The 22,927-nt window shown below is 40.1% G+C and overlaps 1 protein-coding gene across 5 annotated transcripts in view; it reads left to right on the top strand.

Moving 5' to 3' along the window:
• RNGTT (RNA guanylyltransferase and 5'-phosphatase) overlaps positions 1-22,927 on the top strand; it is a 433,610-nt gene that overhangs the window by 372,086 nt on the left and 38,597 nt on the right. For all 5 annotated transcript variants that reach the window (XM_075923870.2, XM_075923868.2, XM_075923869.2 and 2 more), the window contains one exon: positions 13,274-13,340. In XM_075923870.2, the coding sequence (XP_075779985.1) occupies positions 13,274-13,340 (67 nt within the window). The remainder of the gene's footprint in view (positions 1-13,273; positions 13,341-22,927) is intronic.

Below are 22,927 nucleotides of genomic sequence, written 5' to 3'. Positions count from 1 at the left end.
GATTCTTGTCCTCTTTCATTTTAAAGGTTTGGTTACATGTAAACAGGATGTAAATATAGTTTCAGTACTTTTCTGTGAGGTAAAGGCATAGATATTAAAATATTTCTTAACACTTGACAAAGTTCTAACATCACTGTAAATGCAACATGTAGCACTTGTGGAAACATGTAGGGTGGTTTTAATTTATAAAGTACAAATATGTTACTATTAAAAACCTTTCTTCCCTTAAGGAGATACTTACATAAAAAATAAATCAGAAACTTACAAACCAATAGTAATTAGTTTTTCCTGATTTTGAAATTAACTTTGATTTAATGTTACTATTTTGATTCCATTTCAGTTCAAACCCAAATGGGAAAAATATAATATTTTACAATTTCTGACTTTCCAATTTCCATTTGTAGTGTGGTTTCTTGTGGTGCTTCTACACTGCACCCTTAGCTTGAAATAAGCTACACAATTTGTGCTATGCATATTGCACAGCTTATTTCAAGTTAATTTCTAAATAGCTTATTTTGAAATTTGGCACTGTCTGCACGGCACTTATTTTGAAATAAATCGCTATTCTGAAACATCCCTTCACTCCTCGTGGAATGAGGTTTACGGGGATGTCAAAATAGCGAGCCCATTATATTTTGAAATAATGGGCGTGCTCCAAAGACACAAAATAGCTATTTAGAAATAGCGCTGCAGTGTAAACATAGCCTTATAGTTACAAATAACAGCAGTACAAAGTATAGTAGACTTATTATTCAATGGAAGTGTGCCTTTTCAGGGATCAGTTACTTCCTAGAGCCCTATTATCGGTAGTCACTGGCAGATTATGAGTTCGTATTGAAATTGATGTGGTTGTGTGGCAGACTTCTATGAAGGACAGTTAAAACATAACATTGTATTTCTTAGTGTGTGTGTTTGAATTACAACAATGGTATGTTTAATATAACTATAATAATATACATTACTGAAATATTATGAGCGTGGGATAGTCCGAGAGATCTTACCCACCTTTATAACAAATTGCCTACCCACTACTATCCTTTTCTATTAAATATTTTAATAGAGTTACACTATTTATTGTTGGCTTTGTTTCAGGGCATTTTACAAATTCAGTAACCTCTCTGTGAAAATGTTTTGTCTAAATTCTTGGTGGGTTGATATTATTTCAAAGATTCTGCTTATGTTCACTCTCGCTATCCCTTTTGCATGTGGAAACATCAATCATATCCCTTCTGACCCTTCTATTCTTCAGTTAGTACATTCCCAATTTTCCGTCTTTACTGTACAATTTAACTCTCACCATCTTTTTCTATTTATATTGTTGTCTTTTCAGTGTGTTTCAAACTGCAATATGGTAGTCTAGCCTAAGTCTGCCATTTACTGACTATCCTGATAATTATACAAGAATAGCTTATTGTATTCAGCCATCCAGAAATAACATTTTTGTATGAATGGGTGAGTCGAATTCTGTAGTATAGGTTGAACCTCTGCTTTGGCATGCTTGGGACCTGACTTGTGCCGAACCAGAGGACTTGCCAAACCAAAGGAGCTCATTATTGTCTAGCAGCATTATCAATGCTTCCTCTGCTTACTGGGCTCCTAAATGACAGTTAGGTAAATTATAGCTAAATAACAGCACAGAACACTGAGAGCCAGGACCCATTGCTATAAACAAATTTAATAAGACTGTGGGGAAATTGGGCCACATCCATGATAAGTGGACTTCCAACTAACTAAAATCTTGCTGGACCAGAGTGTGCTGGACTAGAGATATTCAACTTGTACGTGAATGCAATAGTAAAAAAAATACTTTTAAGTACATTATAAAATGCTACAATGATTTATAGCTGATCCTTTTGTAATTTTTATTGTTATGATATCTTCTACAGTATTTTCCTCAGTTTAGCTAACATGTTAAGTTTGCCTTCACTGCAGTTGCAGTAAATAGAGTGAAATGTCTTGACCCTAATATTAGTTTTTGTGATCTGTCATTTATATTGTTTCCCGATAGCCTGCTTATATTAATATTTCTTGAGAGTACATTGCAAGGATTGTTGAATATGGGGAAAAGCTTATTAAAATGTAAGCTAATTATTAGTGTCACAATAGTGATACTAAAGGATACACTTTCAACAAAATTCTTTTTTGTGGTTAAGATTCTTCAGCAAAATATGTAATTTTATGTGCCAGAGCACAAACTATATAGATATCTTCAGACATGTCCAACTTTTGAGACATTATTAGAAGTAGGGATGTAATATCATAATAACCATTTAAATATGAGGCAGCAGCCGGCTGCCTGGGAACAGGGCCAGAAGCCAGCTTTTAAACCATCTTCTGGCACACACCAGCTCCCCTCAAGTAAGGCTGCAGGTGGGAGCCGGCTTAAAAGGCAGCTTCTGGCATGCACTAGCTTCCAGGGGGCCGGCTGCCACCCGCTGCTGTGGACTCTGCATTTAAATCTTACACTGCAGAGCCTGCAGCATGTAATACTGTAACCACTGAGATTTTCATTGGTTACACGGTTACCTAATTAATCGCTTTTTAACATCCCTAATTAGAAGCCTCCCATCAGATATGATGGTCTTTCTGGTGGATTGCACTGCTTTATATGGGAGGTGTTTGTATCCTGTGACAATAATAATTACAAATATGCAAATATAAAATAGATTAAATCGTTTACTTGTATGATGTAATTAAAAGTTATAAAGTGGTGTATTAAAGGTTCCTCTCTTTATCTAGATGGATATGATGAAAAAAATCTTCACACACAATTTGGAACTGTTCGTAGTGAGTGTTTGGTTTATTGCCGCTATCATCAAGCGAGTGTTTAAGTTGTCAGCATTTTCATTGTAAATACCTTTTATTTAGGATTTGCTTTGTGTAAAATATAGGTGCTGGCTAAATTGTGATATAAACTTCAGAGAGGTTATTCAACAATCTTAGACTGTTCCACGTGGTGACATCTACCTATTAAAAGCACCCAGGTTTATGATTCAGGTTTCCCCTGGACTAAGGATCTTTGTGATACTGGGAGAGCTACATGTAACAAAAAAGCCAGAAATGTTGGTGCTCTCAGTGGTACTGTATATGCCCCTAATAGAGAAGAATACCACCTCTCCTGTGTTCCCAAGAGCCTCTCTCATAGTGGCTAAGACTTGTGCTATGATATATTCATTCACCACATTTAGGGTAGTCTTCTTTGGACAAAAAGTGTTCCTTTTCTTTTTCTGATTCCCAGCAAAGGTATGAAGAGTCACCAGTAAGTTCCACAAAAGACACCTTATGGGTTGGATTGCAGACTTCCTATGGACCTCAGTCAGACAGGTGTTACAGATATCGGCATATGTTTTAGTACCCTCCTCCCTGATCCTCAGGCTGTTTTCCTTACAACATTCAATTATGACCTTATTGGAACCCTTGAGGCTCATGTGATGCGGCAACCATGTGAGCATCTCTTCCCCTGAACCCTCCCAGGAAGCTAGTGTGTCTCAATGACAATCCACCAGCCTTATCAAGCAGAAAAAAATTCTAGAGTGGAGCATTCTCAGATTTATAAACAAACCATGTCTGCTATGTCCTCATTGTCCCAAGATGAGGCAGTGGTTCCACTTACATCAACTCATCCCAACAATTACAAGAACTTTCAAGGTTTGCTCAGACATAAAGCTGAGTATCTAGGAATCCTGGTTGAGATAGGACAGGAGAGCTCCTCACAAACTTTTGAATATACAGTAGACTTCTGATAATCCGGCACCTTTGGGACCTAGGTGGTGCCAGATTATCGGATATGCCGGAATACCGGGAGGTACTATAAGGGGGCATACTCCCAACCTAATCCCCCTTCCCTCCCCTCCCCTCTCCTTCGCCAGAGCCAAACACCTCCCCTTCCTACGGTAACCTAGTCCCCCTTCTCCCTCAACCTTTTGTCCAGAAATACCATAGTTGCTGTAAAGTAAATAATCATATTTTGTCCTTTTCTACTTCACATCTACTCATAAAAAATAAAAATGATTCATAAACCTGAAGGGAACGTCATGATCATCAGTTCTGACCATACATTACAGGCCAGAGAACCTCACCCATTCACTCTAGTAGCAGGCCCTAACCTCAAACTGTATTACTGAGTCTTCGAATTTTTATTTTAAAAGCTTCAGATTAGAGAATCCACTGTTTCCTCTGGTTCAAACCAGCCCATGCCACACAATGCAGAGGAAGGCAAAAAAAACCACGATCTTAGTCATTCTCATTTGGGGGTGAGGAGGGAGGGAAATTGCTTGCTTCCTAATTCCAAATGTATTAATTGGCTAGCTGCTGAATGTGTGGGCAAGACACAGAAGCCATACTTCTGGGAAAGAACTTTGGGTCCTCCCCTTCATTGTGTCCATCTCTAGGCACTGAGGATAGTTGCTAATAGCAGTAGCAGAGGGACATTGATAAGTTCCCAGCTTCCAGCAAAAATATTTTAGTCCCTAATATCATGACTTTGCACTATTACATTTCATCTCATTTCTTTGACTCCAGTTTTCAATATCATCCAGATCTTCTTGTATAATATTCCAGTCCTCTATATTAGCAGTACTTCCCATTTTTGTATCATCTACAGATATCAGCACTTTCCTAATTTTTGGGTCAAAGTCATTAATGCAAATATTAAATAAGACTGGTCCCAAGACTGATCCTTGAGGAACTCTGCTAGTAACCTCCCTCAGCCTGAGAGTTTATTTTTTAACCAGTTACTTACCCACCTTTCTAGTCTCATAATAATCTTCCCTTTCTCCAATTTAACTAATAATTTCCCATGTGGAACTTTAAAAATTTGTGCTAAAACTTTCAATATAATTAAGATTAAACTAACAGCACTGTAGTTTCCCAGATCATTTTCCCCTTTTTTAAATATAGATATTATATTGGCAGTTGTACAGTTATAGGGTATGATGTCCAATTTTGCAGATTAATTAAAATAACAATTACATTAGTGATGTATAAGGCAAAAAAGAATACATCACACAGATTGAACCACATGCTTCTTGCCTCTGGGGCTTGCTGGTCTGGTAGCATCCAGACCAGAGAGCCCTGCAGGTGAGGAACATAAGCCAGTTGGGAGTCCTGTGGACGCTGAGGAGCCCCGGCTAGGCCATCAGGGGCTGGTCCTGCAGTAGGTAGGAGTCCAGACCTAGGGAGCCCCAGCCTGGGGAGCCCTCACAGTGGCCAGAAGGAGTCCCCAGCTCTGGCCAGGAACCCCAATGACAGCAGGGCCTGAGATGGCCAGGGGGCAACTCTGGCCCAGAACCTCAGTGTCAGCAGAGCCAGCAGCAGCCGAGGGGAATCCCCAGCCCTGGCCAGGAACCCTGGGCCAGCAATCTCCCTTGGTCCGGCAAATTTCCTAGTTTGGGACCACTCAGGTCCCAATAGTGCTGGACCAGGGATGTCCAACCTGTACTGTTTTGAAGTTAAATTAGGTCAGTGTAAACAACAGTGTGTGTATTTTTTTTCCAGGAACATTATCAATTTTCTCCAGGGAAATAGATATGTGTTCTAATAAGGTACCATTTTGCTGTCAATTTTCTGACAGCTCTGCTCTTATGTTTTAATATTTAAATGTGAAAGTAGCTCTATAATTCTCTATTGATTTTTACAGAGATGGTACTATTACTATGATAATTCATACAGTACCATTGATTTTAAGAGGATATGTAGTACAGGAAATAATGTAATTGTGGTCTCCAGCTGGTATCGGGTATAGATATCAGATGTTACTGAAGGTGTGGATGGACTTGTGCAGCTGTGAAATTAGAAAGGAAGCTGTATAGCAAACTTTGAAAAGGGATGTATTAGAGTGGACAACATAAAGATGCACTTTTTGATAGCCATGGCTGTCAAAAGATGCAATTGTGATCATTTTTCAGAGACCCATTAATCATATTGCTTAGAACAGGGGTTTTCAAACTCTGGGTGCGGCTTATAAGGACAAGCCGCTAGCTGGATGCAAGATGCTTTGTTTACTTGTGCCTCCGCAGGTACAGGTGATCACAGTTCCCGTTGGCCACGGGTCACCATTCCCAGCCACTGGGCACCACGGGAAGAGGTGCAGACTCTGGCATTGCTTTCCGCAGCTCCCATTGGCTGGAAATAGGAATCCGTGGCCAACGAGAGATGTAATCACCCGTACCTGCAGGAGGCATGGATAAACAAAGCATCTCTTGGCCAGCTAGCAACTTGCCCTTACAAGCCTCAACCCAGGGTTTGAAAATGCCTGGGTTAAAGGGTTGATTAGTTGTCATATTTAGGATGGGGGCAGCATCTTCTCTTTATGCATCTTGGGCTATATGGTATAAAATACAGATATTTAAAGGAGTGAAAAGTGTGTCATTTTAATGTATTGATGAGTTTTATAATAGGGAAGAAAAGTACATGTTGGGAATAATTTAGGGCTCACATGCAGTTCTGAGAGAAGATAAAAAGAAGGCTAAAGAAGAAAATTCAACTGTCTTCCAAATAACTAACTGTTGATTTGGAGCTTTAGTGTTTTTTAAAAATCACCGGAGGCATTGGAATAAGATACAGGCAGTCCCCGAGTTACGCGGATCCGACTTATGTCGGATCCGCAGTTACGACCGGGGCACTTCCTCTCCCTGGTCTCGAGCAGACCAGGGAGAGGAAGCAAAGCGGCCGCGGAACGCGCGGCCAGCTGACAGCCCAGACGCGTCTGGGCTGTCAGCTGGCCGCGCGCTCCGCTCTGCTCCCCCCCCCCCCTGGGCAGAGCAGGGGGAGGGGGAGCAGAGCGGAGCACGCGGACCAGGGGGAGGGGGAGCAGAGCGGAGCACGCGGCCAGCTGACAGCCCAGACGCGTCTGGGCTGTCAGCTGGCCGCGCGTTCCGCCGCTCTGCTCTGCTCCGCTCTGCTCCCCCTCCCCCTGGTCTGCAAACCATGGTGGGGGGGAGGAAGCAGAGCGGAGCACGCGGCCAGCTGACAGCCCAGACGCGTCTGGGCTGTCAGCTGGCCGCGCGTTCCGCCGCTCTGCTCTACTCTGCTCCCCCTCCCCCTGGTCTGCAGACCTGGGGGACGGGGAGCAGAGCAGAGCAAAGCCGCGGAGCCCGAGGGCAGCAGGATAGCCACGGCGCGTCTGGGCTGTCCCGCTGCCCGCATGTTCCGCCGCTTTGCTCCCTGTCCCCCTGGTCTGCAGACCAGGGGGACGGGGAGCAAAGCAGAGCAAAGCCACGGAGCCCGAGGGCAGCAGGATAGCCACGGCGCGTCTGGGCTGTCACGCTGTCCCCGTGCTCCGCGGCTTTGCTCCGGACGCCTGTGGTACAGCAGCTGGGGCGCTGCCGGTTGGTCCCGTAGCGCCGCTCTGGGTGCCACTGGACCAACCCTGCAGCACCCCAGCTGCTCTGCCCCAGGTGTCCCCTAGTCAGCAGCTGCTGAAAATGACCAGTGGCTGACTACAGGAAGCCCCTGCCCCGGGCTTCCTAGAATCAGCCGCTGATCAGTTTCAGCAGCAGCTGACTTGGGGATGCCTGGGGTTCTTAAGTTGAATCTGTATGTAAGTCAGAACTGGCGTCCAGATTCAGCCACTGTTGAAACTGATCAGTTTCAGCAGCGGCTGAATCTGGATGCCAGTTCCGACTTACATACAGATTCAACTTAAGAACAAACCTACAGTCCCTATCTTGTATGTAACCCGGGGACTGCCTGTATTATTTGAACCAAGAAAAAACTAAAGTGTTACAATATCAAATAAATATGTAAAATACATCCAGAAAGGGTGGTGATAGTACATGCTGTGCAATAAGTTCTGATATTGCTGTGACAATCAGTTGTCCAATATATGAGATATTCAGAACCCTAAAGATCTGGTGACTGAGTAGCAAGTTTTCTGCATCTCCAATTATTGCTTCATTTTGCAAGAAAGTTACGCTCTGCAGATAGTTGTATTTTGTCTTGTCTCTACAAAATACATATTTTTTCATTACTACCTGTTTTGTATTCAGTTTGTATATACTACATAAGTTGGCAGAGGAGGAGAGTCAGAGAGAGCTTTCTGTGATTAAAGAGGAGGAAAGGAAATTTAATGGGAGTCTCACCCCATATTATCAGTCTTCTCCTCCATCTTGCGGTGTCTTCACTTCCTCTTCCTTTTATTATATACTCTGTGGTGTGCTCTCTTCCTCAGTCTCTTTTCTCAGTTCTTTCTTCTCTTCTCAGTTCCCTGCACTATTTTCCAATTTTATTTCAGTAACATGCACAGAATGGGAAGCGAAATAGTGAGAATCAGTTCAATAGCATCTGGAATAGTAATCATTAGCAGTGGATGGAAAACACTGTAGCCTTTTTAATTCCCAGCTTCCTGAGACTCAAAGCAGAAACCCACTTCTGTTGAAGTCTTTCACTCAGTATGATCAATATTGACATGCCACAGATACCTACCATTCTCTACATACTAATAGCAGAATTCCTCTCCATCAGGAATCCAGGGTTATCCCTATCTATTACTAATGTTTATCACTGATGATTTTACTTCATGTTTGTGTTACTTGGGTTCCTCAAGGATGGCCACATAAGAAATGTGTTGACCAGATTACACTAAGTTCACAGATCAAAGTTGTATATATTTTGGCTTCTATGTCAGATAGGTTGGATAAAAAATAAGACCTATAAAAGAATTAGGTGATTTTCATTTTTTCATCTTATTTATCTTCAATAATAACTCTCTGTAGATGAAAACCAATTAGCAAGTATTTTCGCAAATAAATTTCAAAACTGGTTTGGCATTACTACTTTGTCAGGCTGAAGGACATGTAAATATTCTTGACCTGATCATTACAAGTAAATCAATGATAAAACTAAAATTGTGTGGATTCTACAATTGTACTTTTTCTTCAGTGCTTTGTGCACTTGTGTGTGGGTGTGGCTGTATGTGTGCACACTGTTTCTATATAGGGCTGATATATATGATAGGAGTATGTAAAAGATTCTCTTTCCTTTGTCTTCACTAAGATTAAGCATGGGGTCATCTTACAGCATTGTCATTGTATCTTCTCTTTGGGGAGTATATTCTACCTACAAGGACTCTTCAATAGGCATTTTTCTCTATTTAACAGTTGTTCTATAATGCACATCACAGAACTTCTTATAAAATAGGTACTGCACCTGGGTACTCAAGCCCAAGTGCTGGTTTTACAAGATAAAAGACCATATTCTCACTTATTTAAGGCCTTCTATCCTCACTGTAAAGCTTATTTTACAATAGTTGATGGATACAAGAATCAGCCCTACAGTACAGGCAGTCCCCGGGTTACGTACAAGATAGGGACTGTAGGTTTGTTCTTAAGTTGAATTTGTATGTAAGTCGGAACTGGTACATATTGTAGGGGAAACTCTAGCCAAACATTTTTTTTAGTTTTGGATAGCATAGGGAAAGGTTAACTCCCCTCTAATGTTTGTTTTGCTGTCTGTTCCCCTGTTCAGAAGATTTCACATCTATTTCTGTCCCTGTGACAAACTCAGGACTAAAGGAGTAACTCATCAAATACCAAACAGCTCTGCACCATGCTTTGAGCTAATAGCTTTATTTCCACACACCACCCAGGGTTCTAGGAGGAGGGTCCTTTTTTTGCTAACACAATGAGGCCAGCACTTTGTTTGTTTTGGTGGAGTCTTTGTTTGCCCAGGGAGCCCAGCATGTATAGGGGGAGGAGGGGCAGAGAGGCTGCTTTTGTCTGCTGTTCGGCAGCCTGTTGCTCAGGGGAGGGGGCAGCCTGTTGCTGGCAGGGGGGGAGGGGGAAGGCGTGCAGGATGCGAGGCCGCGGGGGGGGGGGGGGGAGCGGGCATGGGGAGGCACTTTTCCTCTGCCCGGCAGCTCTGCGGGATCCCTGTCCCTGTGGCCAGCTGCTGCAGGCAGAGGCCAGTTGGAGCCGGCCGAAGAGGAGGAGGAGGTGGATTCTAGGACCCAGGTGAGCGAGCCCCGGGGACGCTGCTGCGCTCCGGGAGCCCGGCATGTATAGAGGGGAAGAGGGGCAGAGAGGCTGCTTTTGTCAGTTCGGCAGCCTGTTGCTCAGGGGAGGGGGCGGCAGCGGGCATGGGGAGGCACTTTTCCTCTGCCCAGCAGCTCTGCGGGACCCCAGTCGGAGCCGGCCCGAGGAGGAGGAGGATCCTAGGACTTAGGTGAGCAAGCCCCGGGAATGCTGCTGCACATGTGCGGGAGTTGCCTCACCCCGTTCGTATCTAGGGATCCGACGTAAGTCGGATCCACGTAAGTCGGGGACTGCCTGTACTCAGAATTTTGAGAGCAGGACCAAAATTTAAATCTTTCACTATAAGCTATGCATCCGTAAACATGCAGGTTACATCATACACTATCAGAAATGTTAGTGTTGTATCCTGGTATTTTTGCTGTGTGTGTCCTGGCGTAACACACATAAAGCAAACCACGACTTGAAATGATTGGTCTGTTTGATTGTATTAATCTTTTCTTCTGTTCTAACATCTAGCAAGAAACTGCATCAGTAATAACTCATATACTGCTTGCTTGCAATATGTGATGTTTCTAGATGTTGCAATGTTTACTAATATAATAATGGAGAGGAAGAAAAGCATAATAACAAGTTAACAGAATTAAAACCTTGTACAATATTTTGCTCAGGACAAATTTAGATATTTTAACTGTCGCTTTGTGTTAGCAATGAAATCTATAGAAAAGAAACAGGTGTAGTATGAAATTAACCCTGTTTTTTATTTGTTTTATACAATAGTAACAGAAATGCAAAGTTATTTCCCATTCAAGAAAGACATCTTGGAGTCTCTGTGGATAGTTCTCTGAAAACATTCATTCAATGTGCAGTGGCAGTCAAAAAAGCAAACAGAATTTGGGGTATCATTAAGAAAGAGATAGATAATAAGACAGAAAATGTCATATTACATCTATATAAATCCATGGTACACTCACATCTTCAATGCTGCGTGCAGATTTTAGCTGTCTAAAAAAAGATATACTAGATTTGGAAAAGGTTCAGAAAAAGGCAACAAAAATTCTGTATGAAGAGAAGATAAAAGACTATGCATTTTCAGCATAGATAAGAGACAAGTAAGGGGGGATATAACTGAGGTCTATAAAGTCATGATTGGTGTGGAAAAAGTAAATAAGGAAGCATAATTTACTCCTTCTAACTTTGGATCTTAAAATGGTTAAATGCCAGCGCCTAACTGGTTTACCATTTTAAATCAGGACCAGCCCACCAGGGACGTAAACATAGAGTCCTGCCACAAGTCCCAATGCAGTCATGGTATCCACTAGCTGGCCAGTCCCTCTACAACCAGGTCTCCTCTGGCTTGGTGCTGCTGGCCACCAGTGGAGTTCAACAGCAAGGAACAGTTAACTGGTAAGCATACTGGTAAGGCTCATGCTTATCAACATGCTTACCAGTTAACCGTTTAACATTGCTACTCATAACACAAGAACTAAGGGTCACCCGATGAAATTAATAATAAGCAGATTTAAAACAAACAGAAGGAAGTGTTTCTTCACACTATGTACAGTCAGCCTGTGAAACTCTTTGCCAGGGGATGTTGTTAAGCCAAGACTAGAACAGGGTTCAAAAAAGAACTAGATAAATTCACGAAAGACAGATCCATCAATGGCTAATAGACAGGATGGTCAGAGATATTCTCTGTTCTTGGTCAGAGCTGTGAATGTGCGACAGAGGATGGATCACTTCACGATTACTTGTTCTGTTCACTCCCTCTGAGGCACCTGACATCGGCCACTGTTTGAAGACAGGATACTGGGCTAGATGGACTTTTGGTCTGACTCAGTATGGTTGTTCTTATGTAAAACGATAACATAGCTTACATTTCTCCTTTCTGAAATATAAAATTATTAAGGCAAGAGGTTCTCCTATAAAGTGTTTTCCTTATAATTAGGAAAACCCCCAGAATATTTTGTTCTTTGAACGGAGGCTTTTTTCTTTTGTGTAGTTGAGTCTCTCAAGTTAAAACAATGTCATTGTTCTACCTCTGTCACTTACATATGTATGTGTGCATGTACGTAGCTCAATAATCTTATATGTTCAGTGTATAGCAGGATGTAGGTAAGAAATAAGTGAGTTTTTTTCAAATTTATTCACTTAAAAAAGGAAATATTGCTTTTAAGATATCACTAAAATTTTTTGTTTCTAAGATCTTATCTGTGCTACTGATTGAACCTCTCTGTCCCAGGGACTCACTGGTTCAGCAAGGTCTGTGGTCCAGCAGGAATGTGGGAGGCAGCTGCTAGTCCAATAGCCAGGGGGGTTGGCAGTTGGGATCCTGGCAGCCATGGCTAGCAGTGGCGATAGGCTCATGACCTGGGGCCAGCAGCAGAGTTGGGCCAGCGGAGGCCAATAGCAGAGACTGGCAATTTGGAAGGGAGCCTGGCCAGGAACCCCGGTCCAGCAAATTCCCTCGTTTGGCACTGGTCAAGTCCCAAGGGTGCAGGACCAGGGAGAGCCAACCTATGCAAAGTTAGGTCAACACAAGCCACTTTTCATCAACCTATTTTGCTTGTCTTTTCACATAAATGTGTCTCCCACTTGTAGCACCTAGAGCTAGCTGTGGATTGTGCCTACGAAAGCTCACGATACCATCTATATGTTTAAACAACGAGAAGTCCTGAGACACCTTATAGGCTAACAGATTTATTGGAGCATAAGATTTCGTGGGCAAAGACCCACTTCATCAGGTGCATCTAAGTGGGTATTTGCTCACGAAAGCTCGTGCTCCAATAAATCTGTTAGTCTATAAGGTGCCACAAGACTTCCCGTTGATTATGTAAATTCAGACTAACATGGCTACCCCTCTGATATTCATCTACATGTTTGTTAGACATTAAAGTGCTACTAGACTATTTATTAATTATATTATTTGTTAAGCCATTAAATGACGCAGCAGAGATTCTCTCAGATTTTCTGTTATTGCATTGTGATTAGTCATGGTGATTCATTTCCGTTATATCACTGTATATAATGTTTCATTTGCATGTTTGACTTTTAAATCTGTTAAACTCACAGTTTGAGTGGTGAATCTGTTTGTCTTTGTTTTAAACTGCAATTTTTCTGATTCTGTTACTCTAAAGAGCTATTCTAGATGGAAATAGTGTCCTATCTTTAATGTATGTCCTTTTTCTTTAATTTATCCTCTATTTTATCTCATTTCAATAGCAGTTCTGCAATATCACAATAAAGATGGTTACAGTAATGTGTTTAGTTACAAATAGTGTCTTAAATGATGTTTTCTTTTTTAGATTACTTACCCAGAATGTTGGTCTTCTTTATGTTGGAAGTTTTGACAGGCCTTTTGCACAAATTAAGGTATGATTACCAGTTTGATTTACTTGAAAGTTATTAAACACTTGCATGATTAAAGTTTTGATTATTTCAAAATAGTTTTGAAGGAATCTATATAATTTCAAGAAAAATAAATGAAAAATGTTTTAATTGCCATGGGGTTTGTTGTTTTGTTTTGTTTTGTTTTGTTTTCTGAGATTATTTCCAATAACATTTATATATTTATCTTGTCAAAGAATTTCAGTGTGTTCTAGCATTATGTTTTGATTAATTTTGATTCTGGGTTAATTACCAGAAACAAAATGTTCATATTTTTTTTAGGTTACTTGTCAATGACATTTCAAACCAATGCCACCTTTTTAAATCCCTTACTCTTTAAAAATATTTTTACATAGAAGACCTTACAGTGGAAAGCACAGATAATTTCCACACCATTATTACACTTTATTATAACAGATGGCACAGTTACTGAAAAGTCTTTTATGACTTAATGATCATATTTATCAGCTAAACTATAATTTTACAAATTCTGATTGCTATTTCCAAAAAAAATCCCTGCTGTGTTCCTTAAGAATAAGGAATTATTTCATTATTCCAAATGGAAATCTGCTTTTAATCCTGTCAGCGCCAAAAGTGTCATTGCTATTCATAAGCATTCTATATTTAATATAAGTAGTGTCAAGCAAAACATCTAATTAAACTTTAGTGCAGTTTAGTTAAGCATATTTATAAACCATTCTCCAGTCAAACTGCTATGTTAAAGCAGTGTAACATATCTGATTGACATGCACAAGAACCAGATAATTTAGGCTAAATATTTGGGCTTGTTCCTTAAATCAGACAACTGAAAGGGTTTTTTTCAGATTATTAGTACATAGTAATGGTCAGTATTTAATTCTGACTTGATTTTTAAAGCCTAATTCTGCAATCTTTGTGGCAGTATGTGTATGGTTATACAATTATTATAACCTAGTCCAGCCCTGGCATAGGACCAAGTAAGCCTATATCATCCCTGAAAGATGTTTAACATGTTCTTGAAAACTCCAGTAATGTTGATTCCGCTCCCTCCCTTGGAATCCTAGTTCAGTCCTTAATTCTTTTAGTTAGAAAGTTTTTCTTCGTGTCTCATCAAGCTCTCCTTTGCTAAAGCTTAAACCCATTATTTTTTGTCCTGGCTTCAGTGGACATGAAGAACAATTGATCAGCATCCTCTTTACAATGGCCCTTAATATATTTGAAGACTGAAATCAGGTGTCACCTCAATTTTCTTTTCTCGTGCTCAGTATTTTTAACCTTTTTCTCATGTCAGATTTTCTCTAAACCTTTTATCATTGCTATTCTCCTGTGGAATCCCTCCAGTTTTTCCAAGTCTTTCATAGAGAGTGGCACCCAGAATTGGATGCACTACTCCAGTTGAGTAATTTGTCATCCACCATAATCCCCAGTTCCTTTTCAGCAGAACTACCACCTACCCAGCTATTCCTCATTTTGTAGTTTTGATTTGATTTTCCTAAGTGAGGAACTTTAAACTTGTATATACTGAATGTAATTTTGTTGACTTCAGACCAATTCTGTAATTTGTCATAGTCATTATGAATTCTAATTCTGTCCTCCAAAGTGCTTGCAATTCCTCCCATTTTGGTATCATCGGTAAAACTATATTCCATTATTCAAATCATTAATGATATTTCTAAATAAATACCAGATTTAGAATTTACTCCTACAAAATCTTTTAGATATACCCTTCTCAGTTTGTCTGCAAACCACTGATAACTACTCTTTGAATATAGTCTCTAACCAGTTGTGCACCTACCTTCTAGTATTATAGACTAGATCACATTTCCCTCAGAAGCTGCTAATCTGTATGTGGCATTTTGTTGGTTTCACAGTTGTTTCTTTAACAAATTAAAATGGGAAATAAAGTATGTGGAACATTTCTTCATTGAAAAGGCCTTATCTTCTGTCATATTAAATATAAATAATTGAAGCTTGCAAGCTACTGAATGTAAGCTACCTTATGAGCTGGAATATGTTGGCTATTGCATTCTCCCTTGTATTATTATATTACTTGGTATTCATAGATTGTAATAGTGAAAATGTGTTTGCCGGGTTTGGGCGAGCTGCGCAGGCGCAGAACGATCTGCGCATGTGCAGATCGCTGGACAGCGCGGCTGGTGAGCAGGGCTCGCTGTGGTTTGGCGAGCCCTGATAATATAATATGTTATATATTTTTAAAATGTGTTTGTCTGTCCGTCTTTGAGTCTGTTTGTTTAAGAACTCTCTTAAATGCTAAGAGCCAGGATCATTATATTTGGTATTCAGATTCCTCTTATCATAACTTTAAGCAAGGTAAGAGTTTGGTTGTGCCAGGAATATGGGATGTGCTTGGAATTCGATTGTTTCTCATAAAATAAAAATGGAGGGGTCTGGTAGAAAGGACAATTACACTGAAGAATGACCTCAGGGGGGCAGCAATGTGCCAGAGATGGGGACGGGCCTTCTATGACTCTACTGGGTCAATGGGGGCAGAGATGGGAAAAGGGACAGTGGTGTGTGTGTGTGTGTGTGTGTGTGTGTGTGTGTGTGTGTGTGTGTGTGTCTACATATATAAAACCATATAAGTGTCTAATAGCTTATGCTATTAACTTCTGGGAAAATAAAAAGGCTATGAATTTAACTTTGAGGGAATTCAGTGATTTGTAGCTATTTCTCTTAAGTATTTGTGATTTGTCCATTACATATCTTTTAAAGTCTCTCAAACTAGATAAAACTAAGAAGGCTTCTGTAACTGAATATCATGAACAACTAGACTCCAGAACCCATGTATATTACAATGCTGTTAGTAATCTTAAACATAGTAATCTTACCATAGAAATTGTGTTCCATTAAGGAATAATGAAATTGAATTCACCAGCATATGCAGTAACCATTTTATTAACTGACCTGAGTAATGCTTATGGAATAAGTCTTTTTAATTATATACATTTTCAGATTTATTTTCCTTTTAAAGTGAAAGTCCCATAGTTAACCTATGTTAAGATATTACAAAATATCTTGTGTAACAAAAAATAAGATCACAAAATGTTTTTTAGGATTGAAAACTTTTGTAGTTCATTCCCTAGTAGCTTCTGGGATTAAAACAAATCATTCAGCACGCTATGTTCTCCATTATTAAACAATAATGACTCTTCTGGCAGTCTTCACTGTTCAGTTAATGACCAGTTTCGCTTTGGGCTTTTAACACATTAAATTACCATTTGAATGAAGATTAATTATTGCTATGTTAAAAAAAGATTATTTATTTTAAGAGTAGTTATTAAAAAGTTGCATAATAAATGCTACTTTGATCAAAACGGAGAGATTCATTTTCATAGAATAAGTCGACTGTTAATGAAGAAAAAGTATATTTTGGAAATAGAGTTGTAATATTCACATTTTGTACCAACATACTCTGTGCTCCCATCTTACTGGAAAGGTGATCACTGTTTTCAGCTTATTTCTGGGAAATTTATGCACATTTTCCAGGACCCTGATAAGGACTAGTGAGTGTCCTACAGCAGTCTCTTTTGTCAGTCCTTTGTGTAGGATGAAGTTATAGTTTGGACTACATCTCTTAAGTAGCCACTGATTGTAGCTTTATTAAACTTTGAAGAGCAGTTTTAGTGGATGCCAGCAGAGAAAGTAAGTTAAGCTGCAACTACACTCTGGATAAATTACTGGCTAGAACCGTATATTGCAGCCCAAACTGCTTCATTCTTCCTCTGCATCTTCAAATATATATTTTACAAGAGAGGCATTAAAACCTAGCAGAATTCCACACAACAGAGGTCTTGCTGCAAATAGTAGTTGCCTCAGACTACCTCCTTGGATGACTTCTGAAGAGAAGAAAGTCATCCAGGTACAAATCTCACCTTCCACATCAAGTGCAAGATGCACTTCTTCAGCCAGTCTCCTCTAGTATAAATACATAACCATGTCTACATATTAAAGCAAAAAAACTAAATATCAACCCCCATATACCATCCATAACAAAAACTCTACCAAAATTTAAAAAAAGCACTGCACACTCCATTCTCTCCATGTGAAGACTGAGAGTATATGTAGACTACATGGCTCCGTTGACGGTACCATGTAGATGAGTTTACTATACATAGGAAAATGAAGCAGCAAGTTAAATAATCGCCGCTTCATTTACATCAGAATGGCTGCCGCGCTGTGCCAATCAGCTGTTTGGTGACAGCGTGGTAGTCTGGACACTCCGCGGTAGACAAGGGAAGCCCTCATGAAATGAGGTTTATCAGAGTGGTCGACAAAGGCTTCCCTTGTCAACCGCGGAGCGTCTAGACTACCGCGCTGTGCCGCCAAACAGCTGATCAGCACAGCGTGGCGGCCATTTTGATGTAAATGAAATGGTGATTATTTAAATCGCCGCTTCATTTTCCTATGTCTAGTAAACTCATCTACATGGCTCCATTGACGGAGCCATGTAGTCTAGACATACCCTGAGACAGAGAACAAAACTCATATGACAAATGTTACTCGTGCTGCTTACCATAGTACTGTAAGGCACTCAGATGTGGTCATGAGGATGGTATAAAACATATATAAAAAAGATTAAGTGGGTTCATTTTCAGGGTTACAATGATGGGACCATGAATACCTCAGAGCTGAGCATCATCTTTTAGAACAGTGGTTCCCAAACTTTTTGATGCCGGGGACTGGCAAACCCATTCACAAACTTTTGGTGGACTGGTAACATTTTATTTGCATACTCATTACATAAATGATGAATATGCAGATTTTTAAATAAATCATTACCGGTCTGCCAAAAGCCCAGCCCCAGGATTCCCCAGTACCAGCCCTAACCCCTAGAGCCCACCAGCCCACCACCCCTCCACTATCCCCCAGCACCAGCCATTGACCCCAGAGTTCCCTGTACTCAAGCCCCACAGTGCCCGTTTCCTGCCCCCTAGTACCAGCCACCCATCCCAAATGCCTCAGTGCCAACCCCCTAGAGCCCTCCACCATCAGACCCCCCCAGTTCCAGCTTCCTGTTTCCAGAGCCCTACTGCATCTAACCTTCCAGAGCCTCCCCCATTCCCAGTGCCAGCCCTGTCTCCCATAGTCCCCTCCCACAACTAGCTCAGCCTCTAGAGCACCCCAGCACTAGCTCTGCCCTTGGAGCCCTTACCCCTGCCTGGTGCTGGTTGGCTGAGAGGCGAGGCAGGACACACTTCTCCCAACAGCCACAGTGAGAGCTGTGTATCCCAGCTCTGGTCCCCAGAGTTGCTGTGGCCTGGCAGCATGCTGCGACCCAGCGGTTGTAAACCGCTATTTTAGAAGATCTGTTTGTAGTTTCTGGCGAGTTTAGGGCTCATTCTCCACCTGCATCAGTGTCTGGGCATTCATCTCTATTAGCAGGACTTTCACAAGTGATTCACACTTGTTGCAAAGAAGGCTTTTCTACAAATTGATGTTGATGGAAGAGATCAGACAGAAGTCTTTCTTTCCTGTAGATGATCCTGTGGGAGCTTTCTCTTTGTCCCTTTCTGAGGTCTATTATGGTTATCAGGAATTTTACCATCACAATGACAAAGCTTTGCATATTAAGTTGTCAACTGTATATAAATCTTCCACATCTTCAACATCTTGAAATCATCAAGCCATAGGGCAGAGTGAATATTTCTCCGAATGATGGCAACCTGGACCAACAAAAGATCTTTGGTTCAGGGCAAACTTCATCCAAACACTTTCAGAAGGGACTGACAGGCTACGAAGATTTGAAAACTCCAGATCTACTCTGCAATCACAGCCTCTGCTAACCTGCATTCCAGTGCAGAACCGCTAGTTAAGTTCTAATGGCATAGCTCAACTCATCCTTGTTCAAACTCTCAGAATGAACAACAGAATCCGCCTTCCACAGGTAGTCTCTCATTTTGGATCTTCTGTAGCACCAAGTCCACTGCTAGCATTACTTAAATGAATAATATTCTTCATGGACAAAATTCTTTCAATTGGATTTTCTGTGTTCCCAACGTCTTTGTTTAAAAACCAGGCAAGTCTCTTAAGATATCAAGGTATTCATACTATACAAACAGGTACAGATGCTCGATAAAAGCAACGTCTCTACAAAAGGTTCATTCTGTCCTAAGAAAAATGTATACTCTAGTCCAGTCCCTGTAATGTAAGATTAAAATATGAAAACACCACTTTTATTTTAATGCAAAAGGTGTAGTTTATTGGTTTAGGTTTAGTTTGAACAGTGTGCTGACTACACTCAATGACAGCATCACTAGTAACAGTAACTTGAAATATTCCAGAGAATCAAGCAGATGGATATTTCAAAGACTACATATGCTAAATGTGATATATCTTCAGTACAATGAATAAATGGAAGGGGTGTCTGAGGTTGGGTTGTGACCTTGAAACTGAATGTAAAATGGTATAAGGGATTAGTCACATGACCTTCTAAAGTCACTACTTTTTAGGGTGTTTTGATTGGCATCCCAGGTTGTATGCTCATCCAGATAGTGTGGATTCATTCTGACAGTCCAGTCAAAGTAGCATAGTTATTGGTATATAACTTGTCATACACTTGAACATGTTGTCCAGAGGGGAGAGATTCACTGAACTTATAGAAATTTAATTGTAAAGCATTTTCAGTTGCTAACTAGAAATCCTCCAACCATTGATGGGTAAGTTATGTGGATTTTTATTAAGATTTGGACCAATTAATTTGTACAATTGATTTAATTTTGTAGCCCTTGTCCTTCCTTCTCTCCTTTTATTTTTGAAACCCACTTTGTTACAACTTCTCTTTAATTACATTATAAGCTCTTCAGGTCAAGGGACGATCACCTTCTGTGTATTTGTATAGTACCTGCGACACTGCAGGCTTCAATCCTAATTGGGGCCTGTAAGTGCTTCTTCAGGACAAATATTATGTATTATTTATATCACAGTGAAGTCTAACAGTTCCAACTTACATTGGGGCCAAATTATGCTATACACTGTAGAGATACAGAATGAGAACAAATCTGTGTGAACATTTTTAAAAATCTAGAATACCAGAAGGCCCCACCTTTGTGATAATGTGCCAGTTATACTATATTTAAGATAAGTAACGATAGTGGTAACACAGCTTCATTTGCGAATTCACAATGTTCAGATATGCTTACTATAATGCCTACAAATCAGTCAAAAAATTAGCACTTTTAGGCCCAGTGTTCATAAAATTCCACAGAGATAGGAACACTAAATCTGCAGATTAGTATAGTCTGTGCCAGTAAGATAAAATAACTGCATCTAGATAGTCTCTTTTTATTTTTATTGGCTAACTTTTATAATTTTGATTGCTAGTAGTTTAAAAAAATACATTGAAGTGTGCTCTTCCTTAACATGGGATAAATTAAACCTTCTGAACAGGTTAAAATAAAATCTGATTAACTGTAGAATACTTTTATTCTTGTTTCAATTTTATATTTTTTTTGTATTTTAACCATATGAAGATAAAATCTTGACATGTTTGAATAAATATTGTAAAACGGACAGATTACAGTTCTTTGTACCTCAAAGTCTTTTGCTTTGTCACTTTGGGGAAATACAGAGGCATCTTGGCAAAAGAAAATCAGTATGATAATACATTGTTTCTGTCAAAATAGTCATAGACTTTAAGGAAGAAATGTCTGTTAACAGAAGGAAATGTTTAGAGTGTAAGAAATCACTATACAGTCCAACTCTTTTTTAATTATATAAAAAAACTCCCATTATTATATATATTTGGGAATAGTATAGTTTTTCTCTATGTTGTTGAAGCTGCACTGGTATAAATAAAATTTTCTCAGCAAAGTGAATATATAGTGTGCCATTCAATTTTCCCATCCGCTTTTTGCCTTTGCTGCCACTGTTTCAGAACATAAGACTTTCAGAAACTTCATTCTGTCCCTTTATTTTGTGTGTGTGTGTGTGTCATGTCTCTACTCTTTATCTTTGTCAGTAAATGCCTCTTTCATACATTGTCAAAAATATTGAAAAGATAAAATATTGTCATAAAGTGTGGAATCATTATTTTATAGAGATAATCATAGAATTGTTGACTTGCTGAGCTGGAAAGAACATCAAGAAGTCATTCAGCTCCCTGCTCTCTGATACTAGCAAGGAAATCTAGACCATCCCTGACAAGTGTTTGTCCAGCCTTCCAATAATGACATGCCACCAACTCCATTGGAAGCCTATTCCTGATCTTAACTACCCTTATAAATGTTTTCCTACTATCTAACCTAAATCTTCCTTGCTTCAGATTAAGTCCATTACTTTACTTTTCCTAACTTTAGTGGACATGAAGAACAATTGATCATACTCATCTTTGTAACAGTCCTTAAAATATTTGAAAACTGTTTATTCCCTACTTCTTAGATGCACATTTGATTTTTTTTCTTCCAATGTGAAGTTCTTTGCACTTGTCTTTATTGAATTTTTACCTTGTTGATTTCAGATCAATATTCCAATTTGTTAAGGTAATTCATTTTGAATTCTAATACTGGCCTTCAGAGTACTAGCTACCTCTCTAACTCGGTATCTTTCAGAAATTTTGTATGTATGCTCCCCATTTGTATATATGCTTTCATTATTTCAAGTCATTAATGAGATTATTATATAGTACCAGACCATGGGCAGGTCCTTGAGAGACTCCACTAGATAAATCCCCCCCAGTTTGACAGCAAACCATTGATAGCTACTCTTTAAGTACAGCCTTTGCTCTGATCCTATAATTTCTTTAAGACCATATCTCCCTACTTTTCTTATGAAGATGTCAAAAGCCTTACAAAATTAAGATATATTCACACCTTCTGCTTCTTGCCATCCAGTGAGCCAGCAACCCTTTCAAAGAAGATTAGGTTGATTTGGCCAGATTTGTTTTTGACAATCCATATTGACTGTTACTTACTATTCTGGTCATCTGAGGAAGTGGGCTGTGCCCATGAAAGCTCATGATACCATCTACATGTTTTGTTAGTCTAAGGTAGTTAGGCTTTCCCACTATAATAATATTTTTCATGCACAGGTTATGTTGTGCAAAAAAAGGAAGTTGGTAATGGGAGCATGGAACGTCCATATGCTCATGGACAGTGAGGACACAGTAAGACCTCAACGGAGAACAGCCCTACTTGCTGTGGTATTGATATCGCTGCCTTGAGTGAAACCAGGCTTGCTGAAGAAGGATTTCTCAATGAACTAGCTAGTGGTTATACCTTCTTCTGGAAAGGGAAAGCGCAGAATGAGGATAGGATTCATGGAGTCGGCCTGGCTGTCAAGACTACTCTGATGAAACAACTTTCGGACTTGCCTGTCGGTATTAACGAGAGGCTCATAAAGCTACGCCTACCCCTTAGTCATAAGCAGCATGCAATAATCATCAGTGCACATGCTCCCACCATGAACAGCACAGAGGAGACAATTGAATAGTTCTACACCGATCTCAGTTCAGTTCTGTGCTCAGTACCGGCCAACGACAAGTTGATCTTGTTGGGAGACTTCAGCCCTGAGTTGGCTGCAACCACAGTCAATGGGAGAGAGTGTTAGGCAAACATGGTGTTGGCAGATGCCTTGAG

Source organism: Pelodiscus sinensis, chromosome 3 (assembly GCF_052426305.1).
Source record: "Pelodiscus sinensis isolate ZL-2025 chromosome 3, ASM5242630v1, whole genome shotgun sequence".
NCBI classification, from domain to species: Eukaryota; Metazoa; Chordata; order Testudines; family Trionychidae; genus Pelodiscus; species Pelodiscus sinensis.
This window is presented reverse-complemented; position numbering and strand designations above follow the sequence as displayed.